General features: G+C 46.0%; 1 protein-coding gene across 3 annotated transcripts in view; it reads right to left on the reverse strand.

Annotated features, from left to right (window-relative positions):
* QSER1 (glutamine and serine rich 1) overlaps positions 1-10,590 on the reverse strand; it is an 81,182-nt gene extending 70,592 nt beyond the window's left edge. For 2 of the 3 annotated variants that reach the window (XM_058446277.1, XM_032166322.2), the window contains exon 1: positions 10,076-10,590. In XM_058446277.1, the coding sequence (XP_058302260.1) occupies positions 10,076-10,275 (200 nt within the window). In that variant the 5' untranslated portion in view covers positions 10,276-10,590. The remainder of the gene's footprint in view (positions 1-10,075) is intronic. The other variant, XM_058446278.1, reaches the window with a different exon arrangement.
* Positions 10,591-19,090: the final 8,500 nt, after the last annotated feature.

Raw genomic sequence — 19,090 nt, forward strand, 5'->3', positions numbered from 1 at the left:
CACCTCCCCCATCCACATCCCATTCTGCCTAATTCTGCTTTTTCTTTTTCTGGTATCACCTCCCAACATACTAGATAATGTACAGTTATGTTCATTTTTTAATCAGCTCTCTCACCCCATTCACCTCAGGATCTTGGTTTTGTTCTCTCATGTATCCCAAGCCCCCAGAACAGTGTCTAGAATATGAGACGTGCTTCAGTTAAAATCTCTGAACTACCCACACCCTATGGCAACCATTCAGTCTGGTATAAGCCCATGTCCCCAAGTTTTCTGCAAAAACTTTTAGCAAAAGTATGCTCTGGGAAAATGATTCTAATTTTTTAAATAATGGAAAATATAACCTCCCAGCATAAATGTTAAATCCCAAAGACCCAACATCCTTCTTCAAAGTATTTTATCATTAAACCTCTTTCTGACTTCATTTGCCAATTCTATTTAATCCTATACCCTCAACTTCCCAAAACGATTTTTCCCTGAAAGCTTATGATTAATAGCACGGTCTCTGAAGTGACACCTCCTGGGTTCAAATCCTGCCTCTGCCATTTACTAGCAGTCATGTTGGACAAATTAATAAATCTCTCTTTGCTTGAGTTTCCTTGTCTATAAAACGGGCTAACAATAGTACCTATATTCTAGAATTACTGTGAGAAGTTAAATGAGATAACACTATAAAATTATTAGGCCAGTGCTCAGCACATAGTAGGCATGTAATAGACACTATCACCTACAACGGCAAAGGCTCAGTTCTCAGCCCGTCATTCTTCACCCTCGGAGACCTTAATCTCTGAGATTCCACTATTGTCCCTATACACATGTCCAGTCAGACTCCTAAACTCGCCTTTCTGGTCTTGTCAGCTAAGGACAAATACTTTGGGGAAAACAGAAGTGTTGGAACAAAGGAAACCTGGTGGGACTTTAGATCTGGTGGTCAAGGAAGGTCTTTGTGAAGAGATGATATTTAAGGAGAGATAAGAATGTCAAGAAGCCAACACTGACAAGATCCAGGTCAGTGATTCTCAAAATCTCCTCACCGGACAAGCAGCGCAAGAATCACCTACGAACTTGTTAGAAATGCAAATTCTTGAGCTCCACCCAAGACCTATGGATTCAGAAACTCCGGAGTTGGGCCCAGCAACTTGTGTTTCAACAAGCCCTGGGTGGTTCTGAAGTACCACTGAGCTACAGTAAGATCCTGCCAGGGAAGGGAACTGCCAGGCTCGTTCTTGCCTTGAGACATTTGCACTTGCTGCTTCCTCAGATCTCAGGGAAGTGCACTTCCTCTAGGAGAAAATTTTCTTAATAATTTGCTTGCCCGACTCCTTTACCCAAGAGTGTAAACTCCACAAGAACAGAGATTTTATGTGGGTTTTTTTGTTGTTTTTCTGAGACAGGTCTCACTCCCTATGCCTGCGCTGGAGTGCAGTGGCGCAATCATGGCTGACTGCAGCCTCCACCTCCCAGGCTCAAACAATCCTCCCACCTCAGCCTCCTGAGTAGCTGGGACCACAGGCGCACACCACCACACCAGGCTAATTTTTGTTATTTTTGTGGAGACGGGGTTTCACCATGTTGCCCGGGCTGGTCTCAAACTCCTAAGCTCAAGCTATCAGCCCATCTCGGCATCCCAAAGTGCTGGGATTATGGGCACAAGCCACCACACCTGGCCACTCCCTATCCTTTAGAGTGGAGCGACTAAACTCCATGATCTGTCATCAGAAGCCCTCTAAAATCTAGTACCAATGCTCTATGGTAGTGTTACTCCGGTGAGCTCCCCAATGAACCACACCTTTATGTAGTTTCCCTCCCATGATAATTCTGCAATGGACCAGGGACTGCTTTGACCAACAGACTGGCAGAAGTGATACTGTGCCAGTTCAAGGCCCAGCCCTTAACTGGCCTAGCAGATTCCATTTCCTCCCTCTTAGAACACTTGTTCTTGGAAGCTCCTTCTTTGTACTAATCCCTTATTCCACTACGCAACATTAGCAATAATTCAGATCAGTTTGTGTGCAATCTACCTGACAAATGCTACCATGATCCCCTTGAACTCAATATAATTTTTCCCACTAAGTCCCTGAAGTATTTTTGTACCTCTGGAATAGTCTGACAAGTATTAATAGCATAGTTATTTCACTCATTCACTGAACGTTTAATGGCACAATGCATCAAACATTGTTCTAAGTGCTGACAATAAAGTTAATAATCCATATGCTATTCTATATGCTAGACATCACTCTAAATACTTTTCTAAGTTTTTCCATTTAATCTTCCAGAATTCTAAAAGTGTCCTCATTTTACATAAGGAAACTGAGGCACAGAGAGGTTAAGAAACTTGTCTAAGATCATACTGCAAGTGGTGGAGTCAAAATACAAACTCAAACATTCTAACTCCAGAGCTTATGCTATCAACTACTATACTAACCTGCCTTGTACAGATGTGAACAAGACAAAGAGCCCTGTTCTCATGGAACATGCATTCTATCAGTGATGGTTAGTGGTATCGGGAAAGGGTGGTAATAAATGATACATATAAATCAACAAAATTACTCCAGAGAGTGAGAATGCTCTGAAGAAGTAAAACTGTCATGTGTTAGTGATGTGCAGTTACTTTAGACAGGGCAGTCAGAGAAGGCCTTTCTGAGAAGGTAACATGTGGGAAAAGATCTATCAGCAAAAGCAGAAGCAGCAAAGCAAAGACCTGGAAAGAAAACTTCAGTTAAAGAGAATAGCCGGTGCAAAAGTCCTAAGACACAAATAATCTTAGCATGTTTCAGGAACAGAAGTAAAGCCAGTATGGCTGAAGGATGGTGGTGGGAGGGGAATGACATGAGGTTGGAGAAATTAGCTGAGGCTTAGATCATGCAGGGCTTTGTAGGCCATGACAAGTCATTGGTTGTTTTTTTTTTTAAGACGGAGTCTTGCTCTGTCACCTAGGTTGGAGTGCAGCGGCGCGATCTCGGCTCACCGCAATCTCTGCCTCCTGGGTTCAAGCTACTCTCCTGCCTCGGCCTCCCGAGTAGCTGGGACTACAGGCGCCTGCCATCATGCCCAGCTGATTTTTGTATTTTTAGTAGAGACAGGGTTTTGCCATGTTGGCCAGGCTGGTTTCGAACTCCTGGCTTCAAGTGATCTGCCTGCCTCGGTCTCCCAAGTGCTAGGATTACAGGTATGAGTCACCACACCCGACCAAGTCCTTGGATTTTACTGATTAACACTGGAAGGTTCTAAGCAGGGTAATGACATTACCTGACTTATACTTTTGAAAAGTTAATTCTGGCTGTTGCATACTTAATAAATAGAAGGCCTAAAAGGAAGCAAGAAAAGCAACAGGAGGCAACTGCAATAATCCATGCAGGAAATTATGGATATAGAGATTGAACCAACAGGATTTGCTGAGGGACTCAATATGGGAAGGAATGAAATGAATCATGGATGGCTCTAACCTTCTGGACATAAGTAACGGAGTAAATGGTGATAATAATTACTGAGGTGGGGAGGGCTAGAGGAGGCCCAGGTTGAGAGGGTGACAATCATGTTTTGGATATGTCATTTTGGAAATACCTATTCAATATTCAAATGAAGATGTCAGATGCTAGATATGAATCCAGAGATATAAATTTGAAAGTCATCTCATATATATGGCAACTACACCTAGGGTCAGTGGAGAGAGAAGAAAAAAGGACAGAACTCCAAGTTTCTGGGCACTTCAACATTTAGAAGCCAAGCAGAGAGGAAGCAAGTGCATTACCCTCTCACCCTCCAGATCACAAGTTCTTTCAGAGGCAAGACTTTTTTTCATGTTTGTGGCACCCTGCAGAACTCAGCTGAGAAACAGAAACTCAGAGATGGCCACTACATTTTAATGAGTGACTGCATGCTTGTCACTTGATTTCTCAAGCTTTCACTGCAGAAATAAAATAACTTAAGGAGATACAGGCAACACTGGCTTAACAATTGTAGGTACTCAAATATTTGTTTAATGAATGAAAGAAAACTGTGTTTTGGTAGACATATTTTAGTACTCATTGTTCCAGAGAACATACCAAGGAAAGGAAGAAACAAGTAGTAGCCCATATCCCCACCCTGGTAACCAAAGATAATCACAAACTTACCCTTCATCTTGGTCCCAACTACAGGGTAGAGGGGGAATGGCATTAGAGGCTGCAACAGGAAGAAAGGGGCTTCCAATTCCCACACTGAAGCAGAGTTCTGGCTTTCATGATGTAAGTATGTATTAAGCACCAACTATAGGCCATGGATTAAAGTAAATACTAGTACTACAAATGTAACAGTTAGCAAAACAGATAGGGGTTCTTCAAATAACCTCCATTCTGAAGAAGATACGTATTACATAAACAATACATAGGAATATATTTTTAAGAATATGAAAATAAAATATTCTGTGAAAACATATACCATTGCACAAAGCAACAAGGAGTGAAGGCTGAAAATACTGCAGGTTCCTCACATGAGATACCTTAACAAGTCAGGCTGGGAGGTGGGGATAGGGTGACAGTTATCTAAGTGAAGGTAAGACGATGTATGAAAACCTTAAGGTAAGAAGGAATTTAGGATGATTCAAAGAATTTAATATGGGCCAGTGCGAGGCATGGTGGCTCACACCTGGGAGGCCAAGGCAGGACGATTGCTTGAGGCCAGGAGTTCCAGACCAGCCTGGTCAACATAGCAAGACCTCATCTCTACAAAAAATTTAAAAATTAGCCAGGTGTGGTGGCACATGCCTGTAGTCCCAGCTACTTGGGAGGATCACCTGAGCCCAGGAGGTCGAGGCTGCAGCAAGCTGTGTTCATACCACTGTACTCCACCCTAGGCAGCAGAGTTAGACCCTGTCTCAAGAAAAATAAAAAAGAAAATAAATTTTAAAAAAATTGGTCAGTAAATGCAGAGCCATAGAGAGCACATTACAATTTGTGTGTGTGCGTGTGTGTGTGACAGGTTCTCACTCTGTCGCTATGCTGAAGTGCAGTGGCACCATCACAGCTCACGCCAACCTCTACCTCCCAGGCTCAAGCCATCCTCCCACCCCAGCCTCCAGAGTAGCTGGGACCACAGGCGCACGCCACCATGCACGGCTAATTTTTTCTATTTATTTTTTGTAGAGATAGGGTTTCACCACGTTGCGTAGGCTGGTCTCAAACTCCTGGGCTCAAGCAATACTCCCACCTCAGCCTCCCAAAGTGCTGGGATTACAGGCGTGAGACACCACGTCTGACCATATTACAGATGTTTAAAAAGGTGACCCTAATATGTAGGAGTAGCCATGGAAAGGCTTTAAGCAAAGGACCAAGAGCAAACTTGTAGATCTGTGTTTTTAAAAATCACTCTGGATGGTATAAGAAGAATGAATTGAAGGGAGGAAAGAAAAGGTCCAAGATGACTAAGTTAGGAGCTACTACAGTTGTCCAAGTGAAAAATAATGGTGGCTTGGATCAGCTGGAGCAGTGGATACAAAAGAAGCAGACAGTTTCAAGACATTAGATTCAAAAGCAGTAGGTCTTAGTGACTGAGCATACACACTCCCACTGTCTGGCCTGGGCAACTAGGTGGACAGAGGTATGAATTACTGAGATGGGCCTCACTAGAGAAGCAGAGGTGTGATGGGTGGGGAAAGCGTATCATTAAGCTCAAGTAAAAGGTCAAAAGGTAGTTGGTTATGTGATCAGGTTCTCAGAAGAGTCTGAGGTCCTGAGAAGAGTCTGCTCAAATATGGGCATCTCCACTGAGATAGTATTTAAAAGCATGGACGTGGATGTGAGTCCTCAGGAGAAAGCAAGGAATGAACAAGAAATTTATCAATCCCAAGCCCTGAGGAAACAGTAACATGCAGAGATTAGACAGAAGAGGAGTAAACACCAGTGAAGAACAGGAAAAAGCAGTAGGCCAGAAAAGTAGGAGGAAAACCAGGCAAGTGCAGTGCTATGGAGGTGAAAAGGAATATATTTCAACTAGGAAATGGTCAACGGTGACAAAGAACACTGAAATAAGGATATTAATGATACTTAGGTTTCCAGGCCAGCTCACAGAAGCTCATTTCACATACAGGAGGATTACAGCATTCCACTATCTTACAATAAAGCAGTGTAGTACACTGGTTATCACATACGGTCCAGATCTACAATGCCCAGGTTTCAATCCCAGCACCACTATTTACTAGCTATGTAGCTGTAGGTATAAATTACTTCATGTCTCTATCCCTCAGTTTCCTCATCCATAAAAGGATGGTAAAAAGAATGCCTACCTCAAAGGATTTTTATAATGAATTTTGATAAATGAATGTATGTATGTATATGTGACTTAAAACAGCTAGCACTAATTAGTTGCTCGTGACGTAAATGACAGCTATTATTACTTATGACGTGGTTTCCATGGGAAATAACTTTCTGAACTCTAAGAGTGGAAGTTTGTTTGAAATAACCTTTCATTAACTTGAGATTGTTCTTACTCCTTACAAATTATGATCTATAAGGCCTTTTTCCAAAAACCTTGAGGAAAACTCTAGATTTGAAATGTATCAAACAAATGTCCATCATATAGAAATTGACAGGTTTTAGAAGAGCTAATCATTACTTTGGTTTTTCAGAGGAGTATTTATCATACTCATTATACATCATACTAAAAAAAAAGTATGCATTAGGAATTCTAAAAACTGGTGCCAAAAGTTATTTCAAGTTAGAATCCCAAGGCAAAAAACAGGCTGGGCATGGTGGCTCACACCTGTAATCCCAGCACTTTGGGAGGCCAAAATGGGCGGATCACCTGAGGTCAGGAGTTCAAGACCAGCCTGGCCAATGCAGTGAAACCCTATCTCTACGAAAAATACAAAAATTACCAGCCTGGCCAATGTGGTGAAACCTCATGTCTACTAAAAATACAAAAATTAGCCAGGCGTGGTGGCAGGAGCCTATAATCCTAGCTACTCAGGAGGCTGAGGCAGGAGAGTTGCTTGAACCCATGAGGCAGAGGTTGCAGTGAGCTGAGATCACGCCGTTGCACCCCAGCCTGGGCAACAAGAGCGAAATTCCATTGCAAAAAAAAAAAAAAGTAAACCTATTTAAATACAAAATATTTCCATTCCCTTACTTTCTGGTGCATATTCAAATACAAACACATCGATTATCACCATAAAACAGCCTGCCTCTTCCTGTTGTGACCAAGATATAAGTATCAAGTACAGAATGCGGCAGTGGATCTGCAGACTCCTGATGACCTTCTTATTTCCCAAGCCATGCAAAGGTATTTACAACATTCAAAACTGCACCCCAAAAGGTATTTCCACCTGCGTGGTGTTCAGCAAAGGACATGTTTGTTCATTTAGTTCCTAAAACGAACTGAAATTAGCACAAATAAATGAAGATTTATATGGCCAGTCCTTATCCCTGCACTTTCCAAGTACCTAGCAAGTACTCTCTGAGAAATATTCAAAAATCTCTCTATAAGCCCTATTTAAGGTAAAATGCTGGAGTTTCCCACTCTATTTTTCCACTGTTAGTACAATAAAACTACCTAATAACTAACAGAGCTGTTGTATTAAAAAAAGTACTGTTTCAAACTTATGAAAAGCTGTTTATCATGTACTTTCCCATCAACTGATGAAAATGATGTATTTCAAGACCAAGAAGGCATAAAGTAGGATGTTAGATCCCTGTCGGCAACAACTGAATGTCATTACCATCTGTCAGCTTCTGAATAGGTTACAGGAAGCAAGGTGACAGACAGGCTAATTCTTTATGGATAAGTATCCATATTACATCATCACAACTAGTACTCATTTGCACCTTCAGAAGAAACTGCCACAAAGGGGAACAAAAACATTCAACTGATACGTGCATTATGAAAAAGCTTTTTAAAATGGTATAAAAATATAAATAAGCTTCTGAAGTGTAGAATATTTAGACCTACAAGGCATATTTCAGATTTGCTATTTTTGATATAACTGAAATCAAAGAGGAATATTTGCACGGTTTGAGGAACAAAATGAGGTATAATTTAGAAGTGTGTGTAACTCTGTACAGATGGCCTGATCCCAATACAAGATGTTAACAAAGCAGGTTGGCGGGGGAGGGGGGTAAACCTGCATTTTCTATGCTGTATTTTAGCTGATTCCCCCCACCCCTTATTTTTTAAAAAAGCAGGGGGAGAGGGCATGAGGGGTAACATTTAAGATTCAATAACTTCCAGTAAGCAGAAAATAAATCTCCTTTAGATTATGTGTGCCAAGTGAATCTACTTACTGTTTTCAAGTGTGTTTGGGAAGTCATTCCGTGTTACTCTGATAAATAACATTTGGAAAATATGACAAGTAGATTTTAGTTTCTTGCCTCAGAAGTATTCTACTAAAAGAAGTAACCAGGTAGTATTTCAGTTTCATTTACCTAATATTTTTCATTTAAAAGATAAAAAATGCGGCACAAATAACTATCATGCTGTTCAATGAGGAGAAAGTAATTTTCATTTGTAAATTATCCTAGTCAATGGAAAAAGCTACTTGAAAAAGGATAGTCAAATTACCATCAAGAAGAAATCATGGGTGAAATGCCAAATGTCTTTCATAAAACTCCTTAAAATGGCTTACTTGTATGTAATACAAAATTATGGCTATTTCTGAAAGGTTTCAGCATTTAATTACTTAGCTCCAAATTGGCACATCACGTTATTTTTGTTAACTCCCAAGTCTTTCAAACAAAAGGCCTAAAATTTTCTGAGAAAGCTTATATCCCTATTCTTGAAGCAAATTTTTCTCATTCTTTCACAATCGTCCCAATGGACAATCTAAGACAAAGACCAGCTACTCTTCACACTTATTTGCTCAATCATGAACGTAGAACTTTCATAAAAACAAAGAAGATAACCTGGAACACGGTAACGTATAAACTTAAAACAAAAGTTCACTTCTGTCGTGAAAAATAATGAAAAAATCTGATGAGATCATAAAGCCACGAAGCTTCCTGTTGGTAGCTGAGGATGAAGTCACTAGCAACCCAGGATTCCCTGGTCCATGTAATCAGAAGCTGCACCTACCAGATTCTGTATTGTTCGGGAGAGGTGGCTTTAAAACACCCCGCTCACCAATCCTCCAAACCAGACCACGCCTTCCAGTTATCATTCAAATGGGACCGTTTCACAGTGTGGCACCACTACACATTTCCCGCGAGCTTAAATATCAAGTAGGAGTCAACATTTTAGATTTCCTTGGTCATGCAAGATGAACTCTTGAACTCCACGCTACATAATGCACCCGGACCTTAGAGGCCGAGATGGAGAAGCATGCTTTGGTTCTTCAACCTTTACGGCCTTCACTACCCCCACCCCAACCCCCGCCCCATTTCTTCCCAACTCTCAGTCACCCCGAGGCACAGAAGGCAAAGATTCCTTACTTCCTGCTGTTGTTAAAAGGGGAGGAAACCCAAGAGCAACTTTGAACGCGTGGAAGAAAAATCGCCTAAATCTTGGCCACCAGCGCAAACATATGTCACCCGGCCCTGGAGCCGCGTTCGCGCCCTGCCGGGCCCCCTCTTCTGCCCTGCGCCCCGGGGATTCTCCCGTAGCCCAGCCCTCCCGGGTCCCTCAGTGTCTCCGGGACACGGTTCCGCGACTCTTCCTCTCCCGCCTCCGCAACCCTCACACGCCGGGGTCCCCAAGACCGCATTGTCGGCCATCCAGGTTCCAATACAATGGATCGCCACTGCCCCAAACTCTCCGGCGCCCCCTTCGGACCCCCGGCGCCAATCCTGGGTCTCACAGATCCCGAGTTCAGCCACGAGCCCAAACTTCACCATGTGAGAGCCCAGGACCCGAGAGGTGACGGAGCCCCACGACTCCCGCCCAGCTCTCCCTTCACCCGCCGTCACCAGGCGCGAATCCTGCACCGGGCGCCCCCACCTACCCGCGACCACCCCGTAGGAGTCATCAGCCGCCTCCCCCGAGCTGGGCGAGGGGAAGCGGAGGGCTCCCCGCCCGGCCCAGACCTCTGGGCGGCGCTGCAACCGAGCGAAGGCCCCAAACGCATCCCCGGCCTTTCCTGGTCCACCGCGACCCCGCCGCCCACCCTCCCTACCTGGCCTTGAGGCTGGGGCTGCTGCCGCTGCTGCAGCTGCCGCTGCTGCAACTGCTGCTGGCGGCGGCGGCGGCGGCTCGGGGTTCGTAGGCCCAGGCTGGGGCAGGGGGCTGCGCTGCGGCGCTGGCGGGGGCGGGGGCGGCGGGGGGCGCGGGCGGCGGCGGCTCGGTGAAGCCCGAGGTCGCGTAGTTCCTGTCCATCGTGGGGGTGGCGTAGGGAGGGCGGGCAGCAGCGGGGGATCCTCCAGGGCTCCGTGTGAGGGGGGCGGGCAGGGAGAGGGGGCGGGGGAGGAAGAGGAGGCGGCGGCGGTGGAGGGAGCTGCCTCCTCACATGGCCCCGGCGAGCAGGCGGGAGAAGGGCGCGCTGGCGAGTCTGGGCCGCAAAGACCCGGGCCGCGGCGGGCGGCGAGGCCCCAGCTGGGCGTCAGGGAAGCGGAGGCACCCGCGGCCGGGACTCGCGGCGACGGCGGCGGCGGCGGCGGCCGCTGCGCCCCATGTTGGTGGATTTCCCAGGATGCACCTCCCGCCCCCCTCCGCCCCGCGGCCTCGCCCCGCCTCCCCTCTGAGCCCCGCGCTTGCCGCTCGCGGGGCGGGCGGGCGGCCGCGAGGCCTCCGCCACCGCCGGACGCTTCGCGAGGAACAGCTGGGGCCGAGAAGGCGCGGGGCCTGCGGGGCCCGGCCGACTTCAGGGACTGCAAGGGGCGCCCGCCAGCCGGCTGGAGCCCGCGAACCGCAGACTTCCCGCCCTCCGCAGCCCCGAAGGGAGCTGTCCGCACTCGCCGCGCCCCGCGTGGGAAGGGACCGCACCTGGCTATCGCCCCGCGCGGGGGAGGGGAAGTGGAAGGGAACCCAGCGTAGGGCGCTGCGGAGGGGTAGCCGGGTCAACGCTTTGCTTGGAGCTCACTATTTGACACTTCGGGTTATTTTGAGGGACTCCAGTATTCAGTTCCCTGATCGCGATTTCTTTCTCTGCGCCCCAATCCAGAAACAGCTGAGCGAGCTCTTTTGCAGTTCCGCTTACTCCCTCCCCAAAGCTTGCTGGGCTAGAGGACCCTTTTCCTGCTGTTAGGGGAGATTTATATTCAAAGAGATTCAAATTCAAACGTATTATTTTCCAATCCTCTATGAAAGGGCCTTTCCCAAGAGCTCTTATTAACTGTCCCCACCCCCACCTTGGGGATTTTTCTCACTCTGGGTTTCAGAATCTTCTATCCCAAGATAGATAACCACCTCTTCATTGATTAATCCAACTACCATCTGGATGACTTTAATTACAATAAATTTAAACTCACTATGCACTCTGATGTTGAGGGGTTTTGTTTGAGACTTGGAACTTCAGCAGGACTCTCTCCCCAAACATTTCCTATCTGATCTCCAAGCTGTTTGGTGTGCGGTAATTTAATGACTATTTGTGGTTCTTCTGTTGCATAGCAGAGTTGTATTTCTTGTAATAACTCACGAGTAGTGAAACTAGGGAATCGTACAAATCATCGTTTGGCCCTTGAGCCATAAATCTAAAGGTTAAAATAACAGTAAAGTTTCTATTTAATGACCACCTCCTTTTAAAAATCAATATTGGTTTAACACCTATTATGTGCTTAGCACAGAAATCTATCCCTCAAGATAAGCATAACATAAAGGTTTAAGCAAATCAGACAGCCGTAGTGAAAGACCTAATAAACTTGATACACTATCTCTGATGACCATTGAAAAAGTTTAAACTTTGGTAATATCTGGTGTTGGATCTGCTATGCCTTGCGAGATTAATTTTGTTCTGGAAGATCCTGTTTTCCTCCTGGTGTCTACATCCTTTTGTTCCTATTCATTCCTTTTTGCAAGTCTTTCTGCACCTGTGATGCTTGGAGCCTGGTCCCCGGGTGGGGAAGCAAGGAAGTGAGTAGTCGTTATTTACAAATGAATTCAAACGTGTAGGCACAGCGACTTTGCCAATTTTATGTTAATTACAAAATGCATTTACTGAGGATATCTTTGAAAAGTGGTTTTTCTTGGAAAAGGAATTTGCCAACTAATCTGAGTTCCTGCAGAGAAGTAACGTAAATCTTCATTACATTTTTCTTCCTGCAAACTGGAAATGTGGGATCTAAATTAAAAAGTTTTCACAACTAGCTATTATATTTATAAGTACTTTTGTGAGCGCTTAAGTTTTGTCTCTATGAAAAGTATAGGAAATGGAGTGGCATGCTATAAATGTTTTATGGCACTTAGTTTGAGATACCCATAACTGGCACTCAGAGTGAGTTACGCAGGCAATACCAAACAAGTGGCAATAAAACCTTTATAGTCCCTCACACCATTATGTAGTGTGTTTATGTCACATAAATCAGGGAAAGATATTAAGGGAAAATTCTAGTGAGCATTTTTAGTAATATTACTCTGTCACCATATGTTCCTTTGCCATTTAAATGAAATTTCCTTCGTTCACTCTAAATCAGTACAATTATATTTATTTTCAAATGTTACATGTCTACAAATAACATCATTACATTTTTTTTTTTTTTTTTTTGAGACGGAGTCTTGCTCTGTCACCCAGGCTGGAGTGCAGTGGCCCGGTCTCGGCTCACTGCAAGCTCCGCCTCCCGGGTTCACGCCATTCTCCTGCCTCAGCCTCTCCGAGTAGCTGGGACTACAGGCGCCCGCCACCACGCCCGGCTAATTTTTTTGTATTTCTCGTAGAGACGGGGTTTCACTATGGTCTCGATCTCCTGACCTCGTGATCCGCCCGCCTCGGCCTCCCAAAGTGCTGGGATTACAAGCGTGAGCCACCGCGCCCGGCCCATTACATTTTTTATTAATACTATTTTTAATTGACAAATCATAATTGCATACATTTATGGGGTACAATGTGATGCTTTGATATATGTAAATAAATCTTTTAAAAATATTGTACCTTTGATGATACTATCTGAAGAATGTCTTCTTCCCTACTGAAAATATACTTCCAGCTCTGTGAACATTTCGGGATCTCTCAAATGATTTGTAACCAAGCTGCTTCAAGTCTGATCTAGGTAATGTCAAACTCTAGAATAAGCATTGTTGGTCTCGTGTTTTTTGTTTGTTTGTTTTTTGAGACAGTCTCGCTCTGTCGCCCAGGCTTGAGTGCAGTGGCGTGATCTCGTCTCACTGCAACCTCCGCCTCCCAGATTCAAGCGATTCTCCTGCTTCAGCCTCCCGAGTAGCTGGGATCACAGGTGTGAGCCACCGTGCCCGGCCTTGGTCTCGTTTTCAATAAAAATGTTCATTTTATTCTTTGCCCGGATCCTACTCATCCTTCAAGATCCAAATAAAATATTACATCTATCATGACATTATCCAAACTGCCTTAGGCAAAATCAATTACTTCCTTTTCAATTGTCCTCTGGTGCTTTATTCCAATTTCTGTTATATTTAACACTATCCTATTGCATTACAGTTAGTTGTGTGTCTGCCTCTTTTCCTCATAAATTACAGGTTCCATAAAGACAGGGGTTGTATTAAATTTACCCTCGTATTCGCAGCATTTAGTATTATGCATGGCACTGTATTAGGCTCTAAATACATATTTATTGAATGGATAAATATGTAAGCTACTTAAAAAGTGCCCATTCAGGCCGGATGTGGTGGCTCACGCCTGTAATCCCAGCACTTTGGGAGGCTGAGGCGGGTGGATCACGAGGTCAGGAGATCGAGACCATCCTGGCTAACACGGCGAAATCTCGTCTGTACTAAAAATGCAAAAAATTAGCCAGGCGTGGTGGTGGGTGCCTGTAGTCTCAGCTACTCGGGAGGCTGAGGCAGGAGAATGGCGTAAAACCTGGGAGGCGGAGCTTGCAGTGAGCTGAAATGGTGCCACTGCACTCCAGCCTGAGTGACAGAGCGAGACACTATCTCAGGAAAAAAAAAAAAAAATTGCCCATTCAGAAGTTCCAATTAGTCATTTACATATTCCTTTCCTTCCCCCCACCCCCCCCAGAAAAGAAAAACCAAAACACTCTTTCTATCTCAATTCTAAAATCGGGGCAAGATTTGAAAATTGATTAAATCAAAGGCAGTTTGGTTGTAAGATGAATTGGAGTAAATCCTACACTTAAGAAGGAATCTTCCAGCACTTTGGAAGGCTGAGGTGGGAGGATTACTTGAGGCCAGGAGCTCAAGACCAGCCTTGGACACCATAGCGAGACCCTCTCAAAAAAAAAAAAAAAAAAAAAACTCTTTCCTTCTTCCTCACCTCCATCTCCCACTTCCTTCTGAGTTTATTGTCTAGAGTTAGTCATGCCTTAGAATATGCCCATGAACAATCTCCCCACATTTTCCACCCTAACTCCCATCCCATTAGAAAATCAGTACGTATTTCGCAGGGCATGGTGGCTCACGCCTGTAATCACAGCACTTTGGGAGACTGAGGCAGGCGGATCATCTGAGGTCAGGAGTTCGAGACTAGCCTGCCCAAAATGGTGAAACCCCATCTCTACTAAAAATACAAAAAAATTAGCTGGGCGTGGTGGCATGCACCTGTATTCCCAGCTACTCCGGAGGCTGAGGCAGGAGAATCGCTTGAACCCAGGAGGCGGAGGTTACAGCTAGCCGAGATCGTGCCATTGCACTCCAGCCTGGGCAACAAGAGCGAAACTCTGTCTCAAAAAAAAAAAAAAAGAAAAGAAAAAAATCAATAACTATTTCAACTGGCAGAAAGATTCGAGTTCTGTTGAGTACATAGTTCATTGCCTTCCTTTTGTAGTTGAGGAAACTGAGGCCTGGTATTGAGTGACTTGCTTTAAGATGATGGAGGGAATCAGTTGGGGTGAGACCCAGGAAACCCCATCTTCACTGAGGTAGCCTTGTTCATTAGCTTGTTGGGGAAAGCAGAATTTGGGGTTGCCTAACTAGAAATGTAGTCAGTCAGTACACACGTTCCTATGTTACAAATAGACCAACCATGAAGATGAAAGATCCAAGAAGGTCAAGTTTGCGATTTCACTGAGAATACAAGGAATATGTGTGAGAAATGATTTGAACAGGGAAAAAAGATATGGTTTTAAATTTTTCCTTTCTCTTCTGGCATTGAGGGAAACTATAAGTCCTATCTTTGCCAGAGCAGCCCTGATTTCCATCTCTTAGGTCAACATCATAAATTAAATTAAAACATCAGAAATGAAATAAAAATTAGCCAGGCATAGTGGTGTACCTGTAGTCCTGAGAGATGACAGCGCGCTGGCAGTCCTTGCTCACTCTCGGGGCCTCCTCGGCCTTTGCACCCACTCTGGCCACGCTTGAGGAGCCCTTCAGCCCACCGCTGCACTGTGGGAGCCCCTTTCTGGGCTGGCCAAGGCTGGAGCTGGCTCCCTCAGCTTGCGGGGAGGTGTGGAGGGAGAGGCAGGGGCAGGAACCGGGGCTGCCAGCGGCGCTTGGGCCAGCGCCTGTTCCGGGTAAGCATGGGCTCGGTGGGCCCCGCACTCGGAGTAGCTGGCCAGCCCTACTAGCCCCGGGCAGTGAGGGGCTTAGCACCTGGGCCAGCAGCTGCTGTGCTCAATTTCTTGCTGGGCCTTAGCTGCCTCCCCATGGGGCAGGGCTTGGGACCTGCAGCCCGCCATGCCTGAGCTCCCCCAAACCCACCCCGCCACCATGGGCTCCTGCGGGGGCCCAAGCCTCCCTGATGAGTGCCGCCCCGCTGCTCCACGGCGCCCAGTCCCATCGACTGCCCAAGGGCTGAGGGGTGGGAGCGCAGGGCGAGGGAGTGGCAGCCAGCTCCACCTGCGGCCCAGTGTGGGATCCACTGGGTGAAGCCACCTGGGCTCCTGAGTCTGGTGGGGACTTGGAGAACCTTTATGTCTAGCTCAGGGATTGTAAACACACCAATCGGCACTCTGTATCTAGCTCATCTAGTGGCCACGTGGAGAACTTTTGTGTCTAGCTCAGGGATTGTAAACACACCAGTCAGCACCCTGTCAAAACGGACCAATCAGCTCTCTGTAAAATGGACCAATCAGCAGGATGTGGGTGGGGCCAGATAAGAGAATAAAGCAGGCTGCCCGAGCCAATAGTGGCAACTCCCTTGGGTTCCTTACCGCGGTGTGGAGGTTTTGTTCTCTCATTCTTTGCAATAGAGCTTGCTGCTGATCACTTTTTGGGTCCACACTGCCTTTATGAGCTGTAATACTCACTGAGAAGGTCTGTAGCTTCACTCCTGAAGCCAGCGAGGCCACGAACCCACTGGGAGGAACGAACAACTCCAGACGCCCCGCCTTAAGAGCTGTAACGTTCACCGCGAAGGTCTGCAGCTTCGCTCCTGAGCCATCCAGACCACGAACCCACCAGAAGGAAGAAACTCCGAACACATCGGAGCATCAGAAGGAACAAACTCCAGACACGCCACTTTTAAGAACTGTAACACTCACTGCGAGGGTCCGCGGCTTCGTTCTTGAAGTCAGTGAGACCAAGACCCCACCAATTCCGGACACAGTTCTAGCTACTCCAAAGGCTGAGGCGGGAAGATCCCTTGAACCCAGAATTTCGAGGTTACAGTAAGGAATGATCATGCTGCTATGCTCCAGCCTGGGCAACAGAGCAAGACTCTGTCTCTAAAGAAAAATTTAAAAAATTTTAAAAGAAACTAAGTCCCACTATAATTTTCTCTGTCTCTGAGGCTTGACCCTATCAATCATCTTTGACTCTACTCTTTGTGGTCGCCATACCCCTCCAGGAAGACAGCAATGGAATCAGGAAAGCTGCTATTTAACCCTGCTTCTCTGGAAGCTGCAGCCTCACTAGAGGGTGTCCCTGAAAGAGCTTCAAGAAACATACTTGATCATCAATTTTGTGTGGAGAGGTAGTTTTCTGAGCTATGGATATGGAGGGACTTTGGGGCACTGATGAATGGTTTCGTTGATCAAGGGCCTGCAATAAGCAAGGTTGAATGATTAGAAACCAAGAGGTCTGGGAAAGGAGTACAATGTAAGTATGAACTGGAAAGACAAGGCTGTGGCCTTATCATGAAGTCTTTCACTGAGAGGATATTTTATCTCACTAAATTACAGGAGATTTAAACCTATTCTGTAGATGAGAGTGATTCTCATAAGAATAACTGATACATATTGACAATGTATATCTTAGGTCCTGTGCTAAGGGCTTTATGTGGAATTGTCACAATCCTCATAAGATCCTTAAGATGTGGATATTTATTATTATTAATCCGTTTTACAGGAAATTGAACCTTAGTGAAATTAAGTAACTTTCCTAACATTGTACAAGCTAATATAAGACAGTGATGCAGGCAGGGCCTCGTGGCTCAGGCAGTGTAGTCCCAGCACTTGGGAAGGCCCAGGTGGGCGGATTGATTGACCCCATGAGTTGGAGACCAGCCAAGGCAACATGGCAAAACCTGTCTCTACAAAAAATACAAAAAGTAGCTGGGTGTGGTGGCGCGTGCCTGTATACCAGCTACTTGGGAGACTGCAGCAGAAGGATTACCTGAGCCTAGGAGGCAGAGGTTACAGTAAACTGTGATGTTGCCATTGCACTCCAGCCTGGGCAAGAGTGAGACTGTCTCAAAAAACAAACAAACAAACAAACAAAAAAACACAATGATGCAAGTGCAGCTTCAAATCAGCTGTTTGACTCCAAACCAAATAGGCTTGGTTAAAGGAGTTATGCCAGATTTCTCCTCTAAAGAGTTACTACATTTTACTTTGTAATCAATAAGTATTTTGTGGAGACTTGAATATTGTGTAAATTCCTGAGGCCGGTGCAGTGGCTCATGCCTGTAACCCCAGCACTTTGGGAGGCCGAGGCGGGCGGACCACCTGAGGTCAGGAGTTCAAGACCACCCTGGCCAACATAGTGAAACCCCATGTCTACTAAAAATACAAAAATTAGCTGGGCATGGTGGCGGGCACCTGTAATCCCAGCTACTCAGGAGGCTGAAGCAGGACAATTGCTTGAACCCGGGAGGCGGAGGTTGCAGTGAGCTAAGATCATGCCACTGCACTCCAGCCTGGGCAGTAAGAGCGAGACTCCGTCTAAAAAAAAAAAAAAAATTCCCAAGGCATCATTCTTTCACCTCTGCTTTTAGCATATGTATTAGTGAAACAAGCATGTTCCGTAATCCCCCTCGAAGGACGTGCGACAGGGGTGTGGCTTGCCTATTTGGTTGCCACCACTGCTCAAACCCCTAACAGGAGGGGGAGCACACAGACAGGCAGGTGCAGGAGCGCAAGTGGGTGTGTGTTACCGTGTGCCGTTTTAGCCTTGCCGTCTGCAGACAGCTTGAGTGTCAGGCAGCTCAATGGACCCCTCTGCCTTTCTGCAAGAGCAGAGGGCCAGTGTGACAGCTTTCTGTATCCTGAGCTCTTGTCCAGCGTCCCAGAAGAATCAGGTCACACACAGGCTTGAAGGATGAATGTGGGGTTTTACTGAGTGGCGGAGGTGGCAGTCAGTGGGATGGATGGGAAGCTGGAAGGGAGGATGGAGTGGGAAGATGATCCCCTAAAGTTTGGCCATCCAGCAGCCAAACTCTTCTCTGACTGCCCTCAGCTGAACTCCTCTTGGCGTTCAGATGTTCCTCCTCTTCTCTCTTTCCCTGCTGTGCTGTGCCACCGCTCATCCGCATGTCTCCTTGTCTCCTCATCTGCTTGTCTGATCATCTGCTTCTGGAGCCTGGGGTTCCAGGTTTATATGGGTAAGAGATAGGGGGCATGGTGGGCCAAAAGGCAATGTTTTGGGCATGAAAACGGGAATGCCTGTCTCCATTTAGGGCCATGGTCTCCAGGCTTGAAGGTGGGGCCTTTGCCAGGGAACCACCCTCTTCTACCCAGAATTTCCTGATCTCCCTGTCTTCTGTTCATGTCATTAGTTTCCTATGGCTGCTGCAACAAATGACCCCAAACTAGGTGACAACAGAAATTCATTATCTCACAGTTCTGAAGCCTAGAAGTCCGAAATCAAGGAGTTGGCGGGTCATGCTCCCTCTAGAGGCTCTGCTATACACATGCAGAGGACCAACTGTAGTGATCTTTCTAACTTC

The sequence above is a fragment of the Hylobates moloch genome, unplaced genomic scaffold (genome assembly GCF_009828535.3).
Source record: "Hylobates moloch isolate HMO894 unplaced genomic scaffold, HMol_V3 SCAFFOLD_11, whole genome shotgun sequence".
In the NCBI taxonomy this organism is placed as follows: domain Eukaryota; kingdom Metazoa; phylum Chordata; class Mammalia; order Primates; family Hylobatidae; genus Hylobates; species Hylobates moloch.